This window comes from Brassica oleracea, chromosome C9, assembly GCF_000695525.1.
Source record: "Brassica oleracea var. oleracea cultivar TO1000 chromosome C9, BOL, whole genome shotgun sequence".
NCBI classification, from domain to species: domain Eukaryota; kingdom Viridiplantae; phylum Streptophyta; class Magnoliopsida; order Brassicales; family Brassicaceae; genus Brassica; species Brassica oleracea.
In genome coordinates, this window is record NC_027756.1 from 53,072,297 (window position 1) to 53,098,343 (window position 26,047).

General features: G+C 37.2%; 6 protein-coding genes across 7 annotated transcripts; 4 read left to right on the plus strand and 2 right to left on the minus strand.

Annotated features, from left to right (window-relative positions):
• Positions 1–1,042: 1,042 nt before the first annotated feature.
• On the minus strand, positions 1,043–2,289 carry LOC106315344 (protein RESTRICTED TEV MOVEMENT 2-like). The gene has a single exon (XM_013753075.1). The coding sequence runs from the start codon at positions 1,826–1,828 to the stop codon at positions 1,043–1,045; it is 786 nt and encodes a 261-aa protein (XP_013608529.1). The 5' UTR covers positions 1,829–2,289.
• Positions 2,290–2,565: 276 nt separating this feature from the next.
• On the minus strand, positions 2,566–6,385 carry LOC106318477 (beta-glucosidase BoGH3B-like). Its single transcript, XM_013756483.1, has 12 exons — positions 6,183–6,385; positions 5,579–5,821; positions 5,259–5,463; positions 5,088–5,178; positions 4,877–5,022; positions 4,555–4,798; positions 4,362–4,466; positions 4,090–4,272; positions 3,822–4,023; positions 3,099–3,591; positions 2,912–2,983; positions 2,566–2,826 (listed from the first exon to the last, which is right to left on the minus strand). The coding sequence occupies exons 2-12, from the start codon at positions 5,799–5,801 to the stop codon at positions 2,799–2,801; spliced, it is 1,992 nt and encodes a 663-aa protein (XP_013611937.1). The 5' UTR covers positions 5,802–5,821; positions 6,183–6,385; the 3' UTR covers positions 2,566–2,798.
• Positions 6,386–6,483: 98 nt separating this feature from the next.
• Positions 6,484–7,371, plus strand: LOC106318478 (mitochondrial inner membrane protease subunit 1-like). The gene is made up of 3 exons (XM_013756484.1): positions 6,484–7,012; positions 7,088–7,198; positions 7,279–7,371. Exons 1-3 carry the CDS (start codon positions 6,683–6,685, stop codon positions 7,327–7,329), a joined length of 492 nt encoding a protein of 163 aa, XP_013611938.1. The 5' UTR covers positions 6,484–6,682; the 3' UTR covers positions 7,330–7,371.
• Positions 7,372–9,212: 1,841 nt separating this feature from the next.
• On the plus strand, positions 9,213–12,548 carry LOC106317892 (calcium-dependent protein kinase 1). Its single transcript, XM_013755698.1, has 7 exons — positions 9,213–10,492; positions 11,061–11,204; positions 11,276–11,428; positions 11,551–11,666; positions 11,754–11,921; positions 12,004–12,228; positions 12,310–12,548. Exons 1-7 carry the CDS (start codon positions 9,634–9,636, stop codon positions 12,421–12,423), a joined length of 1,779 nt encoding a protein of 592 aa, XP_013611152.1. The 5' UTR covers positions 9,213–9,633; the 3' UTR covers positions 12,424–12,548.
• Positions 12,549–18,714: 6,166 nt separating this feature from the next.
• On the plus strand, positions 18,715–21,953 carry LOC106317891. The gene is made up of 4 exons (XM_013755697.1): positions 18,715–19,289; positions 19,657–19,809; positions 19,903–20,547; positions 20,713–21,953. The coding sequence occupies exons 1-4, from the start codon at positions 18,948–18,950 to the stop codon at positions 21,781–21,783; spliced, it is 2,211 nt and encodes a 736-aa protein (XP_013611151.1). The 5' UTR covers positions 18,715–18,947; the 3' UTR covers positions 21,784–21,953.
• An 848-nt stretch (positions 21,954–22,801) lies between these two features.
• Positions 22,802–24,444, plus strand: LOC106315857 (charged multivesicular body protein 5-like). 2 transcript variants are annotated; one of them, XM_013753684.1, is made up of 7 exons: positions 22,802–22,887; positions 23,074–23,225; positions 23,303–23,396; positions 23,529–23,600; positions 23,698–23,809; positions 23,886–24,052; positions 24,151–24,444. In XM_013753684.1, exons 1-7 carry the CDS (start codon positions 22,819–22,821, stop codon positions 24,205–24,207), a joined length of 723 nt encoding a protein of 240 aa, XP_013609138.1. In that variant the 5' UTR covers positions 22,802–22,818; the 3' UTR covers positions 24,208–24,444. The 2 variants fall into 2 exon arrangements, with proteins under 2 accessions (XP_013609138.1, XP_013609139.1); XM_013753685.1 differs by having other exon boundaries at positions 22,819–22,887; positions 24,154–24,444.
• The last annotated feature ends 1,603 nt before the right edge of the window (positions 24,445–26,047 follow it).

Sequence of the window (26,047 nt, forward strand, 5' to 3'; positions counted from 1 at the left end):
AGAACTGTTATTTGAGACTAACGTCAAAAGCTAAATGGTACATCTCTGCTGCGCAAACGACGACTGGTCAGTGCCCACACAAGAATGTCTTCAACCATCATTTTTTAGCCCTCACAGCCTCTCAGGGTTGGAGGAAATAGCATTAGTGATCATCGTTTCCGAGTCGAACGGAGAGATCTGTCTGGTGAGAGTTGAAAGATGGTGGCTGAGTGAAGAATAAGGAGAAGAAGAAAGTAGAGAGAAAGTGGTACTATAGAAAAATTGTTTTTTTTTGTTTTTAAACAGTGGAAAGTATGTGATTGCAAATTACCGGGTTGATTGGTAGAGGCCGTGACTTTCTCTTTTTTGTTCTAAGATTTAGGTTTTAGATTTTTAGCTTTATCTTTAATTTATTTTGCTGTAGAAATTTTTCAGAGCACTGTATAAAATCTCTAGAGAAAGTGTTTTCTAAAGCTAACATATTTTTTTTTATAATGTTTTGGTTTTAGATTTAATTTTTAAAATAAAAGCATAATTGCTTTGAAAAAATAGATGTATAAATTAACAGGACTGTGCACAGCTCCTACAACCTTAACCAATATACGATGCAATTTTTTCTTAAAAATATTCTTTTGAGTTTTAAAAACGTAGATTAAAATCTAGTATCAAAATAAAAGAGAGAAACTCTTTCCATTCAAATTATAGAACAATAAATAGAACAAAACACCAAACTTCATTACCACCGAGAACAGATTCCCACCAAATTTCAAAGAAGTTTTTTTTAAATGTATATGTGAATCTTGTGCTAATGTAAATTTGGCATCACCAAACTTTAGTAGATTCAGAACATATCACAATTATAAAGTCTAATTAATAGCACCCTCCCCCAACATACAATGAATAAGAAGAAGATGAAAAGAAGGTGATGATGATAAACAGATAAGAAATGTAAGCTCCGAGAACAAAGGATAACAAGAGTATACACTCCTAATATTTACCATCATCAACCTCTTCTTTTTTCACTTGTTACTTCTCTTTTCCTTATTTTCTCCATTATCCATTTTCACGTTTTTTCTTCTTTTTTTTTCTCCACAAGTAACCTAGTTTTCCGCTTGCTCCAGACACACATTTGGTCCTTGAACCAGGATCGGATTTTATGTAGTCCAGTTCTGGAGGCTTCCTTCAGTTCCAGAAGCTTCTCCTTTTCTGACATTAGCATCTTCTCTTTTCTTACAGATTTATCCACATTGTTCTTATGGATCTTCCTCTCTACTGCAGCTTCTTCTTGGATCTTCCTGGTTTCGGCCTTCTCTTCTGCTATAGCTTCTTCTTGAAGCCTCTTCGCCTCAGACATCTCTTTTGTTTTAGTTGCTTGTTCAAGCTTTCTTGCCTCGGCCATCTCTTTTGGTCCAGTCTCTTCTTGAAGTCTCTTTGCATCAGCTCTCTTTTTTGCTATAGCTGCTTCTTGAAGCTTCTCCGCCTTGGCCATCTCTTTTGCTTTAGCTGCTTCTTGAAGCTTCCTTGCCTCAGCCATATCTTTTGCTTTAGCTTCTTCTTGAAGCCTCCTTGCCTCAGCTCTATGTTCTGCTATAGCTGATTCTTGAAGCTTCCTCGCCTCTGCCATTTCTTTTGCTTTGGCTGCTTCTTGAAGATTTCTTGCCTCGGCTCTCTCTTTTGCTTTGGCTTCTTCTTCAAGCTTCTCTGCCTCAGCAATCTCTTTTTCTTGTAGCCTCCTTGCCTTAATTCTGTCAACCATCTTGTTTTTTTTTTCTAGAAGCCGAAGAAGCCTTTTTTGCTTAGCCTTCTCTTTTGCTATTTCTTCTTCTTGAAGTTTCTTTGTCTCAGCCATCTTTTTTTGCTTTAGCTTCTTCTTCTTGCAGCTTCCTACGTATTCTCTCTTTCTCCTCTTGCTTCTCCATAGCTAAAGTTTTAGAAGCTTCTTGAAGATGCCTATGTATTATATATATATATGTATTTATTTTGTATAACAACCTGGAAGATCAATGGTGAGAATAGTGGCTTCAGGTTGATCTTCCCATTCGTATTTGGGGACAAAATCTTCATACTGAACCTCTAAGCCTGTTCCTCTCGGTTGATGTCTTGCTGCCATTTTTTTTTCTGAACTGGTTGTTTTGTCTGAGCTTTGAGAAAATTCATTAGGGTTTTATATTGCTCTGCATATAAATAAGAGACCTCAATCTCTTGCGTTATGCAATTTTTTTATTCCTAGTTTTGAGGCTATGTCTGCATCATATGTTTATCCTCTTACATAGAAAGCATAATATGTTTGACTTTTTTTACAAGTTATACCTTGTGTTCCCCCCCCCCATGACGTCAGTCAAGGAGATACAGTATACCATTAGTGACGTGGAAATACAGTATACCATTAGTGTCCATTAAGAACATGATTAATAGAGATTCTTAAGATGAAATTCTTAACGTAATATAAATACATATCTTAGTTTTTAACTAAGAAATGTCTCTTAAATAAGAAATATAAGAGACATGTCTTAGCAGAAAAGTATAAAATCATGTTCTAAGAACCCCAAATGGATCTCCCCCATTCCCCCATTAATCATGTTCTAATTTCAATGTAAAGAATGTATAGTTTTAAAGCATAGAATACTCTATGATTGTAAACATCCAAGAATATTCCAGGTTGCAACAAAACACATATAACATGATACATTTCAGGATCTCTTTAGCTAATGCTACAAGAACAAACCTACGCTGCCAAAAGAAAAGAAAAGAAAAAAACTCTCACGATTAGGTAATAACCGAAAGAATGATCTGATCTTACTCCAAACTTTTGTAGCTTTTCATCTTCTGAAAAAAACTCGGCTTAAGCTGTAGACAGAAAGTTGGCAGAAAACATCAGTTTCTCACCAATTTCTCAAAACGGAAGTTGAACTGGTGAATGAATGATACATACCTTGGGAAGAGAAACAGACAAAGGACTGTGACTAAGCATGGCTTTGTGCTAGCAGCAGAAGCTGACGTTGACCTGTTTGCAACCACAACAAAAAAATAGTTGTTAAAAGGATCTTAATCTTTGGTGTCTGAGAGAATAATGCAACGCATGGAACATGAAGCTGTGTAGATGATTTTTTTTTTATTACCTAGCGACAATGCTCGCAACAGACTCAGTTTCAAGACCAGAACCATAAGCAAAGAGCGGGTCATAATTCGAGTCTCCATAGCTCATAGGCAACTGCTCCGTGTTTCTGAACCATGTAACAGGAAGCTTCCCACTGAAGCCATGGTCTCCAAAAAGAGCATCAGTGATACCTTGCCCTTCTGTTCCCGGTAGCCAAGCTGCAACCAACGCCTCGATGGAGGCAACGTAAGGCTCCATCACGAGCGGTCTGCCTGAAACGACCACAACCACGCATTTGACAGCCTGACAAGTGGAGGTGACGATGGCTGGACCAGGATCCATCATAGTTAGCTTGTCGCTATCTCCAGCTGTCTCTGCATACGGAGGCTCGCCAACGGCGATGATCGCGTAAGAAAAGTTGTTCGACTTGATGAACTCAGCACCTGGATTTTGGCTGAAGACAACTTCAGTGCTTTGATCAACAGCTGATTGTATTGCGCCAAGAATTGTAGTTCCTGAAAACAAATCATCAACTCAGTTTTTTCACATCATTGCTCAAAGATGATGGCAATTGTATTAAGAGCTACTAGAGGTCAGTTTTTTCGAGTGGACCGCCTGTTCGAGTGTACCGCTCGGAGGAAACTAATATTACATGTTGTGGTTTCGGGCCTCAGGGGGATCATGGCTTTGGCCCGAACCTCCTGGTAATTAAAAAAAATAAAAAAAAATTGTATTAAGAGCTTACCCCTTGTGTTCTTGTTGCCGCTCAATCCTTGCCAAGTTATGGTCCAACCACCACATTGGTAACCTAAATTATCAGCATGAGTACCAGCGACAAGGATCTTTGAAGCCTTCCTTGGGAGTGGGAGCATAGGATTAGTTTTGTTCCCGTTTTTCAGCAGCACAAGAGACTTCCTAACAGCCTCCCTTGCCAAGTCTCTATGTGCCTAATAGAGTTTGAGAACATTAATACTTTGCTCAGGGAATAATAATACTCAAAGCAAGCAACTGACCTGGCTTCCTAGTTCATTTGAAAAGCTGTAATCAGCCAAAGGGTTTTCAAAGAGACCCATGGTGAACTTGACAAGGAGGATTCTGCTGACAGCATCATCAATCCGGGTGATAGGGATTACTTTGCTCTTCACCAAGGAGAGAAGATCATTGATGAACTCGTTGAAGTTGAAAGGGACCATGACCTGCAATATTATTTTCAGATAATGAGTTTAAAAAAATTCTTTATAATCAATATGCAAAGAGTGTCTGTGAAGTTTGGAAACACTAAGACCATGTCAATGCCAGCTTGAATTGCAGCTCGGACAGAAGCTGTGTAGTTAGAATGCGGCGGTGATGATATCTTATCAACCCCTTGCCAATCCGAAATAACAAAACCCTGCACACATCACAGACAAGATAAGTTGGAGTTAGCCCCTAAAGCACGCCAATGAAGCCATGGATGAGGAGGAAAAGAGTAAACAGACCTTAAACCTAAGGGTACCTTTGAGATACCCTGTGATGAGCTCAGTATTGGCATGCATCTTCTCACCATTCCAGCTCGAATAAGAAACCATCACTGTGGAAACACCTTTGTAAATTGCATCAGCATAAGCAGGCATGTGAATGCTGAGAAGACCGTGTACATCAGTCACTGTGTTGTTCTCGTTGACTCCTCTGGTTGTCCCACCATCTCCCACATAGTGCTTGGCACACGCTGCAACTTTATCCCTATAATCAAAAATTCAAAATGAACATAAAGGCTTCATATCAATCACACTTTAAATTTAGTTGGAAACAGCCTTTTACCTTCCACCAACGAATGGAACTCCGTGGTTATAGTTGGAAGGAGGCTCTCCTTGTAAACCAAGTATGATGTCAGTCATGTCTTCCACGACTTTGTGATCCTCGCTGTAGCTCTCGTAACACCTACCCCATCTAGGATCTCTACAAACCTATAGCAAGCGAGTAAGAAACCAAAAAAATGTCTAAAAGTAAACAATGAAGATAGAAAATTTACTGCAATGCAAGGAGCAAAGGTGTATGGAATCCCAGTGGCTCTGACTTCGACTGCAGTTGCTGCTCCAATCCTCTTAACCAGGTCAGGATCCCTGTGAAAAAAAAAAAAAACTCAAATCTATCAGCAGAAGAAACATGCAGAATCAACCAAGTGTTAATTAGCAGCACTTGCCTGGTGGCTCCAAGACCAACATTGTGAGGGAATATGGTAGCGTTGTAGACATTGTTATGGCCGTGAACGGCGTCAATGCCATATATCATAGGAATGCCCAAACGGCTAACAAGAGCTCCCTTTTGATATTCGTTTATCATATCAACCCAATTCTGAGCAGTTGCCTGAGGGAGTGGAGAACTCCCACCACCACTCAATACACTTCCTGTACATACACTCAAGTAGTTTAAGCATGAATCAACTAAACTAGCCAACCAAATTATCAGACTTTTTAAAAAAAATATAATCCAAGAAATATGTTTTTTTTTCTTTGGGCATACCGATGAAGTAATCTCTCATTACGTTGATAGTGGCAACACTTCTGTCAATCTGAACCATCTGACCAATCTTCTCTTCAAGAGTCATTCTACCCAACAAATCAACAACTCGGTCTGAAACCTTCTGGTTGGGGTCCTTGTACAGCACATACTCGCCCTGCCCATTACAAACCCACACACAACACATCCATAGAAGAATCCCTACGATCCATACAACTTTGCTCATCTTCCCAACAGTGACCAATCCCGGGAGAAGAGAAAAAAAAAACAAAACTTAAGATGACAAAAGAGTTCTCATTTTCTTAACTTCTCAGCAGCAGCCAAACAAGAATAAAATAAAAGCAACTTTTTTTTCATCAGTGAAAAAAAAGAAAGTAAAAAAAAGCAAGCATTTTTTACATAAAGAAAAAAACTTTTTCTAGATTCACTGTTCGAGTTTCAACAAAGAAAGATGAACAAGCCCACTAGTAAAGGATCTTTTTCTCATTTTTCTTACTCATACAAGATTCAAAGCTAACCAAAAGTGAGTAACAGCTCATGGAAGCATACATTGGGGGGGGAATGAAAACGCAAGATCCCAAAATAGAAACTAGAAAGAAGAACTTACTGGTGATTGGTGAAGAAGAAGATAGAGCAACACTAGGAAAAATAATATCTGCAATTTTTTTTTTCAAATTTATAAAATGAATACTAAAGTAGTTAACGAGATAGAGAGAGAGAGACGTATGATGATGCAGTTGTTCTCTCTCTTGAAACGTGGGTTGGCTCACGTTTTCCCACAAAACATCTGTACCTGACGACGAACAAAAGCGACGTCGTTTCTTTATTACCTTTTCCAGAAAAATCCACTTTTATTATCACCGAAAGTATCGGTAATGCCTTTAACTGCAAAAAAAACTCGAGCTTTATATAACCCACAAACTGTGTACACGTGTCAGTCGGTCGACAGGAGGAGAATCAGATTCCTCTCTCTAATCGAAGATACTTGGCCTCGCCGCCGCGACAAAGGAACCATTTTGGCTTCTGCTTGAGGTTTTAGGAGAGGTTTGATTGTTGAGTCTGAAAGGAGTTAACTTTGATTCTCGTACTCGAATCTTGATTCAGCAAATGGCGTCTTCGTTCTGGAACATAGCTTATCAACAAGCAACGAAAAGCGGTGTGCTTGTGGCCAAAGTCTACTCCTTTCTCCATGTAACCACTAACTACCTCGCCTTCCCTGCTTATGCTTTTGGTCCGAGCATGATCCCCACGCTTCATCCTTCGGGTAATGTCGTGCTGGCCGAACGAATCTCCAAACTGACTCGTGGAGATGTTATTGTTTTGCAATCTCCTGAAGACCCTAACAAGCTTCCGACCAAGAGAGTGGTTGGACTTGAGGGAGACTCTGTAAGCTTCGTGGTTGATCCGGGGAAGAACGATGAATCAAGAACCATTGTGGTAGATTCAGTTTTGCTTTTAGTTTCTGTCTTGAATTTGATCTGTTGACTTTTGTGTTTTTTTTTTTTGGTTTAGGTTCCTAAAGGGCATGTCTGGGTGGAAGGTGACTATACTCAGAACTCTAGAGACTCGAGAAGCTTTGGTCCTGTACCTTATGCTCTTGTTCAAGGCAGATTGCTTTGGAGGGTATGTATCTATATCAAAAGTATGTTTAATTGCATTTTTTTTTATGTGGTCTTTAATTATGGTTATCAAATGATGTGTAGGTTTGGCCATTTCAAGATTTTGGACCCATTGGACCACCGACCACAACTTGAGAAATATGGGAGTTAGCTTGGTTGGTGGGTTTGTGAGTTTAGTAATCTAGTTGTTAAGCCAAGTGAGTCCGGCGGTTAGCTGTATAATGGAGAGATTGATACCATGTGAGATCACTATAGAATAGTGTTGGTGATTTGCTGGTGTTTGATACCTTGTATGTAAGTCTATTACAAGTAAATGATTCATTTGATTAGATGCTGATGAACTAATTTCCAAGATTTTAGCATATAATCAAAGAATGAGTAACCATTTATGTTTCTTACATGTGAAGGTTACATCTAAAATTGTTAAGTTTTCTCTTGTCTACATAAATTGCGAAAGTTCAGATGCTTTGCTCTCAAGTGAAAGGCTTTCAGTTCAGATGCTTTGCTCTCAAGTCAGATTTTGGTAGTGGAAACTGTCTCAAGATCATAAGTTAATGCATAGACGTTGTGAAGTATGTAAGCTCTTTGACTAATTTTTCATTTGTGTGATTAGTCTGCGTTGCTGCTGCTGCTGCTGCTTTGTTTGTGAAAGGTTAAGGCTTAGTAATGAACAAACATGTATATGTGTGTGTTTCCGAGCTTTCGATTCACCATTTCTTCCTCATAGCTCTTTGTGATTGCAGGACATCTACTGATCTACAAGTGAATACTATATATTTTGAATCAGTGAATTAAACTACGGAAAAGAAGTCAGTGACTCAGTGAATGAATCTTTAAAAGTTAGGTGAATATTAACACACCTAAGCACAATGTGGTAAGTGAGCTTTTGTAATGTGTTAAACTGTTTGGTAGGCAATCGTTTTTAGCATGCATTCAACCGTCATTCTCGTAGATTTGGACATTAAGATACATTTGCTACTAGTTGACAAACACTTGACAATCTTTTGATAACAACTATCATTCTCGGAGATTTGGACTTTAAGATAGGTACATTTTGCTAGTAGCTAACACACACTTAACAGTAGTTAACAAACACTAACAACGTCCTTATCTCTTCCTCTATAAATAAAAGATTACAAGTGCATGTCCATCTATATTTCAACATCACAAATATAAAAGAAAGAAACTAAAAGCAGCGACCGGCGATGGCAAGAGAAAATGAGAATCTAGAGTCATCATACCTCGTTCTCAAGACCCAAGTCACAAAGATGGAGAAGGAACTAGACCGTTTGCGGAAGTTAACTCAGGAGTTAACGTCGGAGATATCTCATTTCATGTTCCTCGACAATGGTGTTAACCTTGGTAACTTTTCTCAAACCGAGATTGATAATTTAAAATCAAATTCACGCAAGAAGATTACATGTTTGAGTAGACAGTTATGGCATCCTTACACAAGTGTCAACAACGAGGCAACTCTTGGTGGTGAGGTCCCAAAGGCACCTGGATTCCCAATGGTAAAGGAGAGAACTGTCTATTTGATGGATGAGTGGTTCATGGATCCATCTGATAAGGAGGATGAGATGAAGAAGGCCTGTTAAGGAGAGAGCAGCAAGTCTGGTGGTGCGGCAATGGGAGAGGGGGGAACTGTCTATTTGATGGATGAGTGGAGGAACATGGATCCATCTGATAAGGGGGATGCCTAATGAATAATGATAGCAGCTCGCCGTCGAATAATGAAAATTAATGTTGTCTTGAAATAAAGCTGTTGTTGTTGTGTCTTTGCATGCTTATTTCATATTTTTAGTTTTGGTCAAGCTTTGGTCATGTTTCTTGTTGTTGTGTCTTAAACTTTTGTGTCATTGTTTTTGCATATGTTAACCTAAAATAATGCAAATGTTTTCCCTTTGCAAATTGTTTGAGACAAAACGCAGCGCAAAACATGGCGGCGATAGGTAATAAACAGACACGAAAGAAAAAGACTTGAACGCGTTTTAAGTAGTAAGACTAGTTCAACCTTCTTCTTCTTCTTCAGCGCCTCTTCTCTCCTCCAAACCTTTGACCTCACTCTCCTCCCATTAAATTAAACTAAATTAACATTTTTGTCTCTACGGTTTATGCAACTGTAGTGCTATTAAACTATCCTATCCTCTGTTCTACCCCCTCAGATCTCTCTGTTCTTGTGGGGGTGATTCTTGCATCCTTCTCTTATAAATTCACAAACTTTCCATTACCCTTTTGATCTTTCTTTCTGTTTCCTTTGTTTCCCGTTTTAATCTTCTAGTCAAATCTATTCGATAGACCCGAGTAGTAGTAGGCTTTATCAGTTCATCTGTGTAGAAATTTGAAAGCTTTGGTTTTTGATCCTAGGCATAGAAAGGCTTTGACTTTCAATGAGATTAGATTGTTTTTGAGCGTTTTGTCATCAGATCTTGATTCTGGATGGGTAATACTTGTGTTGGACCAAGCAGAAATGGTTTCCTGCAATCCGTTTCCGCAGCAATGTGGCGGCCACGAGATGGAGACGATTCCGTTTCTCAGAGCAACGGTGGTACCGCAAGTGAAGCTGCTGTTTCAGGAGAGCTTCGTTCTCCATCGTCATCTGATCACCAAGTCCTGAACAAACCTCCTGAACATCTCACAATGCCAAAGCCAGGGGAGACAAAGGCCAAATCCGATGTACTAGAGACTCAGCCTGAGAGTCCAAAACCGGAGACAAAAGCTGATGCTTCTCCAGCTAAGCCTAAGAAGCCTAAACACATGAAGAGAGTGACCAGCGCAGGCCTCAGGACTGAGTCAGTGCTCCAGAGGAAAACAGAAAACTTCAAGGAGTTCTACTCCTTGGGAAGGAAACTAGGACAAGGGCAATTCGGGACGACTTTCTTATGCGTGGAGAAGGCCACAGGGAAGGAGTTCGCCTGCAAGTCCATCGCCAAGAGGAAGCTGGTGGCCGACGAGGACGTAGAGGATGTGAGGAGGGAGATTCAGATAATGCACCACTTGTCTGGTCACCCTAATGTCATTTCCATCAAAGGAGCTTATGAGGATGTTGTGGCGGTGCATCTTGTGATGGAGTGTTGTGCAGGTGGAGAGCTTTTCGACAGGATTATTCAGCGCGGTCATTACACGGAGAGGAAAGCAGCTGAGCTCACTAGGACTATTGTTGGTGTGGTGGAGGCTTGTCACTCTCTTGGTGTTATGCATAGAGACCTCAAGCCTGAGAACTTTTTGTTTGTGAGTAAACATGAAGATTCTCTTTTGAAGACTATTGATTTTGGACTCTCCATGTTCTTTAAACCAGGTTTGGATTCATTGTTACTTACTCCCTGTGTTCCTAAATTTAGGATGTTTTAAAGAATTTTGATCGTTCAATATACTCCCTCTATTCCTAAATATAAGATGTTCTAGGTAAAACACTTATTAAAAAACTATTTTTTATCTAAAAAGTATTATCGAAACTGTAAATTAAAACTATTCAACCAATTACAAAGTAGAACTATTAAATTTGATTGGTTACATAGATTTTGATAAAGTTAAAGCTACCTAGAAATATGAAAACATCTTACATATTGGAACATAAAATTTCTTCTAAACATTTTACATTTCAGAACGTAGAGAGTATAAGATATTTTCATTTTGCTAGGTAATTTTTACTTTATTAAAAACTTTGTAACTAATCATATTTAATAATATATTTTGTAATTGGTTGATAACTATTAATTTATAGTTTTAATGATATTTTCTAGACAAAAAAGTAATTTTCTTAATATATGTGCTTTTACCAAAACATCTTATAGTTAGGAACGGAGGGAGTATCTTTTAACCATTCAGTTTCAAGATCTTTAATCTTTAATCCTCTCTCTTTGCAGATGATGTGTTTACAGATGTTGTTGGTAGTCCATATTATGTAGCTCCTGAGGTTCTTAGAAAGCAGTATGGTCCTGAAGCTGATGTGTGGAGTGCTGGAGTGATTGTGTACATTTTGTTAAGTGGTGTTCCTCCTTTCTGGGCTGGTAAGAAGTGTTATATATATAATTGAATAAGATACACTCTGAATAAAATCTTTGTTTCTTTGAACATTCAGAATCAGAACAAGGTATTTTCGAGCAGGTCCTCCACGGTGATCTTGACTTCTCATCTGACCCATGGCCGAGCATATCTGAAAGTGCAAAAGACTTGGTGAGGAAAATGCTTGTTAGGGATCCAAAGAAGAGACTAACTGCACACCAAGTATTATGTAAGTTAATTTCAATCTGAAACCTTTCAGCTAAAGCGTTGTCTCACTGCCATTTGGTAATGAAGTTTCCAGATATATAGTCATGTTGAGTGCATTTGTGCCACCGTTTTGCTTGTGAACAGGTCATCCATGGGTACAAGTGGACGGCGTGGCTCCTGACAAACCTCTGGATTCTGCTGTTCTGAGCCGTATGAAGCAGTTTTCTGCGATGAACAAGTTCAAGAAAATGGCTCTTAGAGTAAGTGGATTCTCTTCTTCTTGTTATATATGGGAAGAAAGAGACAATGCAGGTTGAGTTTAATCTCTTTTTTATGCCTTGTTGTAGGTGATTGCTGAGAGCTTATCTGAAGAAGAAATAGCCGGTTTGAAAGAAATGTTTAATATGATAGATGCCGACCAAAGCGGTCAGATAACTTTCGAAGAACTCAAGGCAGGACTAAAACGAGTTGGGGCTAATCTCAAAGAGTCTGAGATTCTGGACTTGATGCAAGCTGTAAGTTATAACCCCTCTTGATAGTTTGCTTGGATTTTTAGTTTATCTGGTGTGGCTTTCAATGTGTGATGATGTTATTCAGGCTGATGTGGACAACAGTGGAACAATAGATTACAAAGAGTTCATTGCCGCAACATTGCATCTAAACAAAATAGAGAGAGAGGATCATTTGTTCGCAGCCTTTACATACTTTGACAAAGATGGGAGCGGTTACATCACACCAGACGAGCTTCAACAGGCTTGTGAGGAGTTTGGTGTTGAGGATGTCCGCATAGAAGAAATGATGCGTGATGTTGATCAAGACAATGTAAGCTCCTTAAACTCTTGTTGAGTATTTTGGTGATAAATGATGAGAGCATATTGAATGGTTGTTGTTGTTTTTTTGCAGGACGGGAGAATAGACTATAATGAGTTTGTGGCGATGATGCAAAAGGGAAGCATCACAGGAGGTCCAGTGAAGATGGGACTAGAGAAAAGTTTTAGTATTGCTCTTAAACTCTAAGTTTCAGTCTATTTAAAAAAAATACAAAAAACCAAAGTCAAAGACAAAGAGTTTCTTCTGATAATATATGATTGATTGTATTGAAAACAAATGCACAAGCCAAGATTCTCTATTGGATTCTCAAGTCTAGTTGCATTGTGTGGTAGTTGAGCATATAACAAGACTAGTTGCAGTTACCTAGGTAACAGAGAAAGTAGATTAATACTATAGTTTTAAATCTTCACCACATGTTGGACACTGAGCCCAATTTTGGTTATGAACGGTGGTAGACCAGATCCAGGGATAAACACAGCTTTTGTGGAATATGTGTCCACAAGGCAATGCAACCACTAGAGAAGTGTTGTGATCTTGTTCGAATGTGTGAGCTTGTTCACACATGGTACATGTAGTACATGGTATGCTAAGATTAATCGACACACCTGGAAGATCCCATCTACCAGCTTCCCACTCTCCACCTACTGAGCGATCTCTCATTATAACAACTGTGCCAAAGGCGTGGTCACCTTTGAGCCCGAAAGGCAACGATCCCAAAACACCAATAGCTTGAGCAAATTCAGAGAAGGCCTTAGCGACGTCTAACCAGTTCTCATCAGTCATAGGATCATCAACCTCGTCATCGTCCAACCAGGACGGTGGAGATTGATAGATAGCGTCTTGGAGTTGGGATCTGGAGTTGATAGCTTGTTGCGGTAAATCGCTCTGAAGCATGTAAGTCACCCCTGGTTTAATGACCTGGTCGACAAGGACGTCAGGGCGTCCCCTTTGGATGAAAAGAGTCCTGGTGAACTCTTTGCCCCTGACTTCGAAGTATGGCTCTCTCACCGCCTCATTTCTAATGATCTTCCTTGGATAAACCTCAAGGATCTTCCCCACCATGTTTTCTTCTTCTTTCTTAACCTAAAGAAAGTTTTCTTGAGAGGGATGTTTGGAGGATTGATTATGTATTCAATATATATATATATATAGTTGCTTGTCTTCTACTAGTTAAATTTGTAGGAGACCTAGAAGGAATGAGTTATGATCTTGACATATTCGACGGTCCAGATCTGTTTCAAAATTGTATATTTTCCTGTTTCAGTTATGTTAATTTTCCAGGGTTTTTCTTTCCGCTTTTGTTTCTTCCGTGCGCCAGAAGTTTAGAAATAAAACCCTAATTCTTCTTCTTTCCTTTCACCACGAGGTTCTTGAATAAGATCAGATCTAGCATTTTTTTAGTTATGGAGGTTACGGAGAAAGTTAATAGCTCCCATGAGAAGCCACTTCTCATCAAACTAAGTCCACCACATAGTCGGACATCAATGCCTTCAAATCTTAATGCAAGATTAATGGTGCAGATAAACATTTGGAAAATTTCCAAATATCTTTATTTTATATTTGTATATCTAGATAATTACTTTTTATTTGTATTTTCTATATTTTCATGGTTTTACTATTTTAATTAGGACTAGGTTATAGATTTATTATAAGTAGTCACCTATAGCTAAAGTTGTATTCAGCTTTTGATGATTAAAGAAAAAGAAAGTGATTTCTAAAAATTATTTTGATTAAGAATTGAAAAAAGTATTCTTAGTTTTTAGATGTTCTTAAAATCAAATTCTATCTAGCTTCCGCACATCAGTTGGTATCAAAACCATGTATACAGGCTAAACCTAGAATAACATGGTTCTGATACCAACTGATGTAGCGAAAACTCCGTAGGATGGAACTGAAAATCTATTAATTCAGGGAATTTCCAAAAAACTAAAATAATCACAAGGTATTATTTTGAGTCTCATGACTCGTGTCCTTTTTACAATGAAGGTCTTGTTTCTTACATTCTTTTTGCAGATTTTTTTTTTTGGTTTTACTAGCTTCTAACTCTCTTCTTTCTTTTGGTTCACTAGAGGCTTTGACAGAACCCACCAGACTCGGACAATGACCATGGAAACTGCAACAACTCTCAATGGTATTATACGATAAGTCAGGCATGAGAATCTTGAAATCTTGAAATTAATACTTGAAGACTTTCTTCATAGTGGTCGTTGTCTGTTAGATTTCTTGATTTGGGTCGTGTAAAAGGAAAAAGTCCACTCTGTAACAGTAGGTCCGGCCAAATACAATTCTTTAGTTTATACTATTCGTAGCTCACATGAAAACAAGCTCCACGTACGTAAGCGTGTGCCTGCCCAAACTTCTGACGTGTTTTTGGTTCAAGTTGTCTTTATTATTTTTTGTAACTAAATAAACACAAACCGAACATCCAATTGTTTATGTCTGAATTAGATAACTCAAGTCCATACCGAATCTAGCTGAGCTCAAATTCGATTATAATCAATGTGTCAGATCACTAAATTGATCACTGAAAATAATAGTCACCTAAGAGCATGTTCAATGGGAAAGACCCTATTAAGTCTCTTAAGTATATTTAATTACTAAATTTTTGTTAAGAAATTTTGTTAAAATATTTTTGTTTTCTTTGCTCCAATGGTAAAACTTTTATTAGGGGTTCTTAAAAAAACACTTGTGCATGTGTGTGTATTTGTGAATGTTTCTTTTGAATGAGACAAAAGCACCAAAGTGATGTTAGATTGCACAACTTGCTTAACAGATGAGTTCTCCAAAGAATCAAGATACAAGTTGTGTTTTTCTTTTGTCCAGCCACCACATTCATCCTGCAGAAACAGTTTTACAAAACAAAAACAATATTGATGAGTATTAATCATCCTGCCGGTGAAACTCAAGATGAAAACTTGTCAATAAAACTAAACCATTACGACCCAACGATCAGGTGTCCTCATACACATTGATAAGCCTGAGCCAAAGCATTGCAACCACTGAACACAAACTCCAATTGCTCAAAACAGTTTAAAAGATATGACTTTTCGATTTGGTAAATGCTTATGAATAATTAGTTAAAGATCGCAACATCAGCATCATTGCATCAAAACAAAAATAGAAAATATATACACACAAACAATAGCCTCAATATAAAACTGAAATCCAATGACAACTAATCCAAACACTCTTCAAATTGAGATTGTTATCACACAACAAACAATTAGCCTCTAGTTTCAAGATAATCCAATTCCAAAAAACCAAAAGAAAGCATCAGAGATATAGTAAATATACCTCTCGTTTACACCAACAGATAAAGCATCACCACCCCCACCAAGAACCCAACCAAAACCTCCACCAATCTTCTTCCTTTCCCTCCACCACCATTACCCGAGAACTCAAAACCTCCACCAATCTTTTTCCTTTCCTCCACCACCACCATCTTCGTCCCACCACCGCTCCTCAAATGCGCCAACAAACCTTTCAAGAACATCTCGCTATACAGCAACGTTTCGTCGACTTCGCAATCAATCCCGGAGCTAGGCCACCTGGTCTCCGCCACAATCAGGGAAAGATTCTCGTATCCCATCACAGCCATGGACGTTCTGCATCGCACGGAGGGGGAACGGGGAGACGTCGGGGGAGTACCAGCTCATCGCGGAACCACCGAAAGAGATTGAGATAAACGAATCTCGACTCCACAGTTCCGCCAATAGCATAGTGACACGTCGCACTAAGAGCCGTGCCTTAGAGCACTTAATTAGGAGACGTGCCTTCACTTTAATTCATTTTTTCTTTTTCTTTTTTTGATAATTACCCTAAGGAACGGGTTTAAGAGCTCGCGGTAAACGTGATCTAAGTTCCTAACCATCTCAACACGTATTTATTCCATTATCATTATGCAACACTGAAAAATTATTTAAGAATCCTTACAAAATAGGAAAGCACTACTGAAAATTTTATATTCAAAGTCTGTCTGTAGAGTTGTTTTGTAGGTTTTCCCCTTGATGGGATTTAGCTAATTTATTTTGTAAATACCTAACTTAGTTTTTTTATTTGAAGGAGAAATATAGTAGTGGGTCTCACAATCAACTATTTTCTCCATTAATAAATTAATGTAAAGCGTGCGTATGTTGTTGTTGACATACAAAAAAAGGTGCTGCCAAAAAAAAAAAAAAAAAAAGACATACAAAAAAAGGTGTGCATTTCTAGATTAAGACTTCTTGGTTTGTAATATTATTAAATTTTTTTTCCATATTAAGTTTGAATAAATTGATTGAATTCTCTATTTCAAAGCTGTGTCTCTATCCCTTTAGTTTCACAATTTTAGTCCACAAAACGTGATCATCATTATTAACCGTGATCATAAAGTTCATTTACTCATGTGCGGGTCTAAATGGTCAAAAGAGCAAACAAGTGGTTCACGTTTAAAGTATCCTGTTTATGTTTTTTTTGTAAACAATATATAAAATACACCTTTCTGTTTTATCCTAAACAAAACTGTAAGTTCAGAGTGATTAATTTAAAATTTTCGAGATTTTTAATTTATAAAATGGAGCTCTGATAAAAAAAAGGCACAACAAGTTTTGTTCATGAATAAATACATCAATTAACACACAACTATAATTATATAAACACACAAACTCAACAATTATCGAATCCTCAAAAAACCTAGCTCAAGTTTGTTGAATGTACGTGTTCAGTAGATAAATTTCAAAACATCCAAGTCAGAAAGACTCGTCACATTGGATTGATGAGTTGTATCTTTCAGATTGGATTGAATTCTACTTTTTATGTGCCATTACAAAAGAAGTAAATAAGAAAAACGATCATGAGAGCATGAGTTAGTGTAGGGACTATTAACTTTAAGTTTAATGACATATGGTTAGGAGAGTTAGCCCGTTGGGACCTTATAATTAGGACATACCTAACCTTTTTCCTTGCATTTTAAACACCTACCAGTACCATTCATGGACATTAAAATAAATTTTATCTTTCATTGAAGAAACTTAGCAAATTAAATATATGATGGACGACGCATGTTCTATCTTCCCATATAGTTTATATTGGTATTTTTATTGATATTTATAAAGAAGTTTATATTGGTATTTATACATCCAATATTAAGTTAGGTTTGGTGTGTCAGATGTTACATTACATACGATGTCGCATGTTACATATCTTAGTTCAAAGTTTGATTCTGTATACTCTTCGCGGTTATGTCCATAAACGAATCCACAAGGGGAAAAAAAACCATTCATCTGCAAATGCAGATCAGATACATCAGTTTATTCAAAGGATGTCTTGTATTTATGCATGAATAATTCATATTATATATATGCAGTAAATTTTACAACAAAAAGGACTGAGTTTTGTTAAGGTTTAAGAAATTAAGGACACCAATGACTGGTTCGAAGTTTCTAACGATATTTTCACAAACACGATCATGAACCATGACCAGGTTAACTAACTGAACGAGACGGTAACATCATTTCTAAAATAGACGTCAAACAAGATGCCGCATGCGAACATAAATAAGCTTCTGACATGTTCTTTTTCGGCGTCTGTCTTTTCAAGGTCACGTAGCATTCGTATTTATGAGGCATAAAACCAAAATTTGCAAACACACACATGTGTTTGTAAGATTTGCAAAAACAAAATAGTTATTCCGTGATCAAAAAGACAACGTTAATAAACAAGTGGTTAGAACAAAAAGGAAGCAACAAGATCATAGATGGATCGGATGATTAGACAGATCTACTTCACATGAAAGATAAGATGTTAAAATTATTTGTCAAAAGAATTGGTGCGAGTTGCATATGAAGTCAACAGTGAGTTGTTTGTGATCAAGATTTAAAGCGCCTCTAGGGTCTAATGTAGATATGCGTCCTGCGACTGGCTACAAATTAAAGAAGCAAAACATATGGTGATAAGTTAACAAAAAAGAAATCTATTGATAATTAAGAAAAACTGTAATTTTCTAACCTATAAAAAAGATAGAGGGAATAAAATCCACATTTAATTAAATAAAATCCACATTTTAAAAAAAAATCCACATTTAATTACTGAATAAAAGAATGTGTGCTGATAATATCAAAACTGAAATTACTCAGTCATTCAATTATGGTAGGTAATTTTTCTGGATAATGTTCATAACTGGGACAATATATTACTAAAAACTTCATTTTCTTATATGATCTACTGGGATTTGTTTCTACAGTTCCATTTTAAATACTCCTCTCTCTATGTATTATTATCATTAATCTAAACTAAAAATTAATAAAACCAAGAAGACTTTTTGCATCTCCAACGTGGATACAAAGACATACTGTATCATCATCATCTGTTTCACCTGCTCTCAAAATGTCACAACCATAAATAATACCAAAAAAAATAAAATAAAATATATTTGTCAACTTTAAAACCATCATTATAATGAATTAAATTAATAATTTTTAGAGCATTTTATATTGCCGTCCCTCTCTTCATAAGAGTTGACTCTAAAGAGAAACCAAACGCAGATTCCTTCTCTATACTCATCCTCTCTCTCTCTCTGTGTCTCTCTCTCTCTCTGTTTCTCTTCAAAGTTCAAAACTTTGCGTCCGGATCAAAACCGCGTCCACCAAATCCGATTCCCCATCTCCGCAAAACCTTATCCTCAAAAACCAAACACTCTGTTTCTCCGATCTCAGGCCCTAAGCAAGCAAGCCATGGTGGTGAAAATGAAGCAGATCATGCGGTGGCCGCCGTGGCCTCCTCTCTTTGCCGTCAAATTCGACGTGATCGTCGCCGTCCACAGGATCGAGGGGTTGAGTTCCGATACCGGCGACTGCGCCGCGAGGAGGAGGAGACCCGTCGTGGAGATCAAATGGAGAGGGCCCAGAGCGGTGACTCTCAAACGGAGCTCCGTCGAAAGGAGCTACACGGAGGAAGGAGGGTTTCGAGGCGACGGCGTGGTGGAGTGGAACGAGGAGTTTAAGAGGGTTTGCGAGTTCTCTGTTTACAAGGAAGGAGAGTTTCTTCCCTGGATCGTCTCCTTCACCGTCTTCAATGTCAGTCTCTCTCTCTCTAACTCTCATCTTGTTTGTAATCGTTGACTTTGATTATGATCAAATCAATCATAAAGATGTTGCCTTTGCCTATATACTCTGTAATTTAGCCCTAATTTAAAAAAAAATTGGGGCTTTTGATTCATTTTGGAGTTTTAATAGAACATTTGATTCAACCTGTGGTTTTATGTAGAGACTGTGTTTTAATATACTCTGTGAGTATGATTGATCATTCATAAAGATGCTACCTTTGCCTATATACTCTGTAATTTAGCCCTAATTAAGAGGAATCGTGTAAAAAAAATTGGGGGTTTTGATTCATTTTGGAGTTTTGATAGAACTTTTGGTTTCAATCTGTGGTTTTATGTAGGGATTGAGTCAAGGAACGAAGGAGAAAGCTCGTAGCTTTGGGAAGGCATCACTGAACATAGCAGAGTTCTTTTCACTGATGAAAGAAGATGATGTTCAAGTCAAAGTGCCTCTAAAGATGCGTGGCTCTTCTTCTTCATCAGCATCACTTCATGTGAGTCAATGATTTTTCCTCATTATATGGTTATCTTGAATTTAGAGGTTTTTTTTTTTCATTTCTCTAATAGCAACTTTTCAACTTATGTAGATCTCTCTTCAGTTTTCCTCTAAAGAATCATTACCTGAGAGACAAAGATCTGCTCTTCCTGTCCTGTGGTCTCCTCTCTCGGCAGAGGCAGAGAAAGCCGAGTCTGTTGTCAAAGTAGGCCTGAGGAAGATGAAAACATTCAACCACTGCATGTCTCGCCAGGCTTCTGAAAAGGAGGAGAGTATTAAAAAAGATGCAAGCAGCGGAAGCGAAACCAGAAGCCCTGAGAGAAGCCTTGACTCTGAGTCTTCTTATCCCTTTGACACAGATTCTCAGGATGAAGTTGATGCTGCTGCTGATGAATCAGAAGAGAGCGGTGTGGTTGAACCTGTTACTTACAAAACACTAAGATACGCTAATTGGGCTAGAGGCTCTTTTCATGCTGGTACAAACCCTGAAGATGATGACTTGATATACTACAGCCACCGCAGCCCATCAACAGAGAGAGGGGAGGAGGTCTCGAGTGATGCAGTGAGCTCGGAGCAGAAGAAGAGAATGTTATCTTGGAAGAAGAGAAAGCTCAGTTTTAGATCTTCTAAACAGAAAGGAGAACCGCTTCTTAAAAAGGATTGCCTTGAAGAAGGAGGTGATGATATAGATTATGACCGGAGACAGCTTAGCTCATCTGATGAGTCTACCTCTGATGTAAGCATTCTATTTTAGAGTAATTCTATTACAGAGTAACTTTTGCTCGAACAGTATACAGAGTTACTTAATTTTAAAATTATAGAAGAAAAAATAGAGTGTCATTGGAGATAGTCGTATAGTTAAAAATACTGTTTACTAACTCTTGATTGATTCTCCTTGCAGTGGTATAAGTCTGATGATTCAGTGATGAAACCGTTGTCTGAGTTTGGAGACGATGACTTTGTTGTTGGTAGCTGGGAGACGAGAGATATTACAAGCCGTGACGGGCTGATGAAACTCAAGGCTCAAGTGTTCCTCGCTTCGATCGATCAAAGAAGCGAGAGAGCAGCTGGAGAAAGCGCCTGCACGGCTCTAGTCGTGGTGATGGCGCATTGGTTAGGATCAAACAGAGACATAATCCCAACGAGGTCAGAGTTCGACAGTCTCATCAGAGAAGGATCATCCGAGTGGAGGAACTTGTGCGAGAAGGAGGAGTACAGGGAGCGGTTTCCGGACAAACATTTTGATCTGGAGACGGTTCTCCAGGCTAAGATCAGACCTATCTGTGTGGTCCCGGAGAAGTCCTTCATCGGATTTTTCCATCCGGAGAAAGAAGAGGAAGAAGACGCGAGTCTTGACTTTCTGAGAGATGTGATGTCCTTTGATAGTATATGGGAAGAGATCATGAGACACGAACCGGAAGAGTTCGGAAGCGAGCCTGTGATCTACATTGTGAGCTGGAATGATCATTTCTTTGTGCTTCTCGTTGACCACAATGCTTATTACATCATAGACACGCTTGGGGAGAGGCTTTACGAGGGTTGTAACCAAGCTTATGTGTTGAAGTTTGACAAAGATGCAGAGATACAGAGATTGAAACCAGAGGTTAAGGACAAGAACAAGCCAGAGCAAGCCGAGAGATCAACAACAGAGTTAGATGAACAAGAAGAGGAAGAAGTGGTAGTGTGTAGTAGAGGTAAAGAGTCGTGCAGGGAGTATATAAAGAGCTTTCTAGCTGCGATTCCAATACAACAAGCGAAAGCTGATATGAAGAAAGGATTGGTTTCGTCTGTGCATCACCGTCTTCAGATAGAGCTTCACGTCACAAGACACCTTGAGCAGCATCAACCAAATCTGCTGCTACTTGAATCCTCTGCAAGTGAAGCAAATGTGGATTGGTCACTGGCGAGTCAGTACAGCAATAGTGGGGGGTTTGGTTGCGAAGTGGCTGAGCTAGTGGGAGTTGAAGTTTGAGAGACAAAAGTGTATAGAGACGAGCTTTTGTGTTTATAACTCTTTTCTTACTTTTGACTTTTTTTTGGTTGTGTGGATAAAAGTATGGTGTTGATACAATGTCTTTTCTTTGGAGAGTCAAAGAAAGACTTTTCTTCCTCTCCTACAATAATGTATAGAGGAGAAACTTACCCAGAGAATATTATTATCATTTAATAAAATCAGTAGTTTTTTTTTGTCAACAATAAAATAAAATCAGTAGTTAATTTATAATGTTATTGAATCTCACAATTAATTGGTTGCAATATATGTGAAAAATACTTACTGAAAAAGTGTTGTTTCTTTGAATTTTTATTAATGTCGGTAATATATTTTTGTTTGTCAACATGTCGGTAATATTTAATTAATCAAAGACTAGAGAGAGAAAAAATGTAAGAAAAAAAAACGAAATAATATTTTTTTTAAATGAAATAGATAAATACAGAAGTCTGTTGGGTAAAAGCCTATGTTCCAAAAATCAGCCGCCTAGGCGGTACGGTCACTCTTCCGTGTCCGATTTATGCCAAATTGGTTTAAAAATTCGGATATCCGATTTTTTTCGCATAGACCGCCTAAATGACCGTCTAGCCGTCTAATCGGCCGCCTAATCTATTTTTTTTTTAATAATATTTTTATTTGTTTATTTGATCTAAAATTTTATAAATATCATTTATATTCATAATTTTGATGAAAATTACACTATATTAAGTTTATATATTCTATTTGTATGTTTTATACAATCTTAAACATGAAAATGTATTAATATTATACACAATTAAAGATTAATATGTTTTATAACGCAGTAAACCATAGCGCCCGTTCCTGAACAGGGGTAAAAGCTATATCGAGCTGCTGAAAAAAAAAAAAAAAAAAAAAAAATCCAGATATGAAACGATTGATTACCACAAAACATTTGCAAGTAATCGGTCGATTCTAAAAAAAAAAAAAAAACACTATATCGAGCTCTTGTTGTTGTCTTTCTAGAAGTCTTTTGTGTCTTGTCTGGATTAATTGAAGATGAAGAGAATATTCGGTGCGAAAAACAACAAAGAGCCTCCACCGTCCATTCAGGATGCTTCTGATCGGGTTTGCTTCTCTCTTTTCGATTCCTTTTTTGTTTCTTATTAGTCATTAAGAGGAATGTAGATAATTAGGGATTTGTTTCGAGATTTAGAAGCTGGATGAAGTGAATAGGTAGAGAGATTCAAGAGCTATGCGAACTAGTAGTTGGATCTTTAGAATCACTAAATGTATTTTCGTGTTGTCTGTCAGATCAATAAAAGAGGAGAGTCAGTGGAAGATAAGGTTAAGAGGCTTGATGCTGAGCTTTGCAAATACAAAGACCAGATCAAAAGGACCAGACCTGGTCCTGCTCAAGAAGCTATCAAAGCACGAGCTGTGCGAGTTCTCAAACAAAAGAAAATGTAACGAGTCCATATCTTTGTATATGTGAAGTGTCTGCTTCTCTCTCAGTGGTTTAATCATCATGTTTTTGGACTAGGTATGAAGGACAACGTGACATGCTGTACAATCAGACTTTCAACCTTGATCAAGTTTCTTTTGCTGCTGAAGGCCTCAAAGATGCTCAACAAACTGTATGTATCATCCAATCACTTCTTCTTCTTATCTTCCTAAAGATAACTCTCGTGTTTTTTTCTCATATGAATCTTATGATGCTTTATCTACATGAATGTGGATAAATCTTATAAAAACTTGATTAATTGCAGATGACAGCGTTGAAATCAGCTAACAAGGAGTTGAAAGGAATGATGAAAACCGTCAAGATCCAGGACATAGATGTACGTCTTTAGAGTTATGTTATTCAATCTCTCTTATTATTCCCTTCCTAGATACTATTCTTTTTGATTATGGATATTATAAATTGTATCACAACAGAACTTGCAAGATGAGATGATGGACTTAATGGATGTGAGCTCCGAAATTCAAGATTCACTGGGTAGGAGCTACAATGTTCCTGATGACATTGACGAAGATGACCTCATGGGTGGTTAGTCCTTAAAATCATTTTTTTTTGTGGGGGATCAGTAGAAACTTATTTGCCATGTGTGTGTTGTGAATTACAGAGCTTGATGCACTTGAAGCTGACATGGGAAACGAGACTGAAGCAGACGGAGTGCCTTCCTATCTCCAACCCGACAAGGAACCGGATCTTGATGAGGAACTTGACTTGCCTCCTCCCCCACCAGGAAGGACAACCACAACAGGAGCTCAACCTGAACGAGCTGCGCAAGTGAGTTTCACTCTCTAGCTCTATTTATGTAACTATTATTGAAGAACATTTTCTTTATGTTTGTTGCTGATGTGAGAGAGATTTTATGATGAAATCAGAAGGCTGAGGATGAATGGGGATTACCTGCGGTGCCACGTGCTTCACTTCGGGGTTAAAATTCACACTTTCTGCTTGTGTGCATACAAGAATATTCATCTCCAAGCGTTTTCACTTGTGAAAGCTACTATTGTTTTTTATAAATCCCTTACGCATGTGATCATACGTTTTGTGCATAACAGTCTCATAAACATTGGATCCTCGATTTGGTTATGGTTAGTTATGTATGATCTGTTTCTCACAAACATGCAATTCTTATCAAACTATTGATGTAATGAAGGCAAATTTTGGTTTAAGTGTAGTTAATGCCTGATGTTCCCTCCTCACAGTTAACTCAACTCAAATCCGGCGTAATGAGCTTCGCTATGTACAACATTATAATCTCGTAATGATAGCATTTTTTGTGCTAAAGCATACCAAATTTCCAGAGGATGATAACAAACATCCAACACCATGTCTATTATTACAAGTAAGAAGTATGGAAACCCGTACTAGATATTTGGTAGTGTGATTGTTTGTAAAAAATTGGGGAAAAAAATAACTTGACCACGATAATCGGTTGATAAAAATAGATTTTATTGATAAAGCTTTATTGATAAAGGTAGATCAGATACAATGATAACAAAGAGATCGGGTTACAATGACTAAAAACTAAAAACTAAATATCGAGAATGAGATAGTGAGAGATCGGATACAATCATATTTAGAGAGTATTATGAAGTTTTACTAAATTAATTGATAAAAAAATTATAACAATTCCCATATACCGTGAAAAAGAGCTTAATATACATTAATACAAATGTAGAATGTGATTAGAAATTTTAAAACAACACTAAAGATTATAGGTTTCAGTATATAAAACATTTACCAAAAACTCAATATTTTCGTACCCATAGATTTTGAGAAAATTTCAAAAAATACGACAATATTGTTTTAATGCATATTTGCATCCTGCACTAACATATAATAATGTCCAAAGAGGTTTGAAGCCTTTGTTGTCTCCGTTTTTTAAAAAAATAGTGATTTTATAGTGGTTATTCCATCGATTTATGGAGTAATACGCAGTTTTACTAAATTAATTGATAAAAAAATTATAACGATTCTCATATACCATAAAAAGAGCTTAAAATACATTAATACAAATGTAGTACGTGGTTAGAAATTTTAAAACAACACAAAAGATTACAAGCTTCAATATATAAAGTATTTACCAAAAACTCAATATTTTTGTATGGGTTAACACATAGATTTTGACAAAAATTTTAAAAAGTACGAAAATATTATTTTAATGCATTGTTGCATACTGTACTAACATATGATGATGTTCAAAGAGGTTTGGATCCTTTGTTGTCTCCGTTTTTGAAGAAAATAGTGATTTTATAGTGGTTATTCCATCAATTTAGAGAGTATTATGAAGTTTTACTAAATTAATTGATAAAAAAATTATAATGATTCTCGTATACCATTAAAAAGAGCTTAATATACATTAATACAAATGTATAATGTGGTTAGAAATTTTAAAACACCACTAAAGATTATAGGTTTCAGTATATAAAACATTTACCAAAAACTCAATATTTTCGTAGGGGTTAACACATAGATTTTGAGAAAATTTCAAAAAATACGACAATATTTTTTTAATGCATAGTTTCATCCTGAACTAACATATGATGATGTTCAAAGAGGTTTGGCGCCTTTGTTGCCTCCATTTTTTAAGAAAATAGTGATTTTATAGTGGTTATTCATCGATTTATGGAATATTACGCATTTTTACTAAATTAATTGATAAAAAAATTATAGCGATTCTCATATACCATAAAAAGATTTTAAAATATATTAATACAAATGTAGAATGTGGTTAGAAATTTTAAAACACCACTAAAGATTATAGGTTTCAGT

What these genes read in the sequence shown, in the direction of transcription:
- LOC106315857 (XM_013753684.1), top strand. Translation starts at nt 22,819, where the DNA reads ATGAAGAGAATATTCGGTGCGAAAAACAACAAAGAGCCTCCACCGTCC. An exon ending in TCAAAGATGCTCAACAAACT is followed by an intron (nt 23,397 to 23,528) that starts GTATGTATCATC and finishes GATTAATTGCAG; the next exon opens with ATGACAGCGTTGAAATCAGC. An exon ending in CGAAGATGACCTCATGGGTG is followed by an intron (nt 23,810 to 23,885) that starts GTTAGTCCTTAA and finishes TGTGAATTACAG; the next exon opens with AGCTTGATGCACTTGAAGCT.
- LOC106318477 (XM_013756483.1), bottom strand. Translation starts at nt 5,801, where the DNA reads ATGAGCAAAGTTGTATGGATCGTAGGGATTCTTCTATGGATGTGTTGT. An exon ending in TTCAAGCTGGCATTGACATG is followed by an intron (nt 4,273 to 4,361) that starts GTCTTAGTGTTT and finishes ATAATATTGCAG; the next exon opens with GTCATGGTCCCTTTCAACTT. An exon ending in CGGCAACAAGAACACAAGGG is followed by an intron (nt 3,592 to 3,821) that starts GTAAGCTCTTAA and finishes ATTTGTTTTCAG; the next exon opens with GAACTACAATTCTTGGCGCA.
- LOC106318478 (XM_013756484.1), top strand. Translation starts at nt 6,683, where the DNA reads ATGGCGTCTTCGTTCTGGAACATAGCTTATCAACAAGCAACGAAAAGC. An exon ending in ATGAATCAAGAACCATTGTG is followed by an intron (nt 7,013 to 7,087) that starts GTAGATTCAGTT and finishes TTTTTGGTTTAG; the next exon opens with GTTCCTAAAGGGCATGTCTG. An exon ending in AAGGCAGATTGCTTTGGAGG is followed by an intron (nt 7,199 to 7,278) that starts GTATGTATCTAT and finishes AATGATGTGTAG; the next exon opens with GTTTGGCCATTTCAAGATTT.
- LOC106315344 (XM_013753075.1), bottom strand. Translation starts at nt 1,828, where the DNA reads ATGGCTGAGACAAAGAAACTTCAAGAAGAAGAAATAGCAAAAGAGAAG.
- LOC106317891 (XM_013755697.1), top strand. Translation starts at nt 18,948, where the DNA reads ATGGTGGTGAAAATGAAGCAGATCATGCGGTGGCCGCCGTGGCCTCCT. An exon ending in TCTCCTTCACCGTCTTCAAT is followed by an intron (nt 19,290 to 19,656) that starts GTCAGTCTCTCT and finishes GGTTTTATGTAG; the next exon opens with GGATTGAGTCAAGGAACGAA. An exon ending in CTGATGAGTCTACCTCTGAT is followed by an intron (nt 20,548 to 20,712) that starts GTAAGCATTCTA and finishes TTCTCCTTGCAG; the next exon opens with TGGTATAAGTCTGATGATTC.
- LOC106317892 (XM_013755698.1), top strand. Translation starts at nt 9,634, where the DNA reads ATGGGTAATACTTGTGTTGGACCAAGCAGAAATGGTTTCCTGCAATCC. An exon ending in TGTTCCTCCTTTCTGGGCTG is followed by an intron (nt 11,205 to 11,275) that starts GTAAGAAGTGTT and finishes TTGAACATTCAG; the next exon opens with AATCAGAACAAGGTATTTTC. An exon ending in AACTGCACACCAAGTATTAT is followed by an intron (nt 11,429 to 11,550) that starts GTAAGTTAATTT and finishes GCTTGTGAACAG; the next exon opens with GTCATCCATGGGTACAAGTG.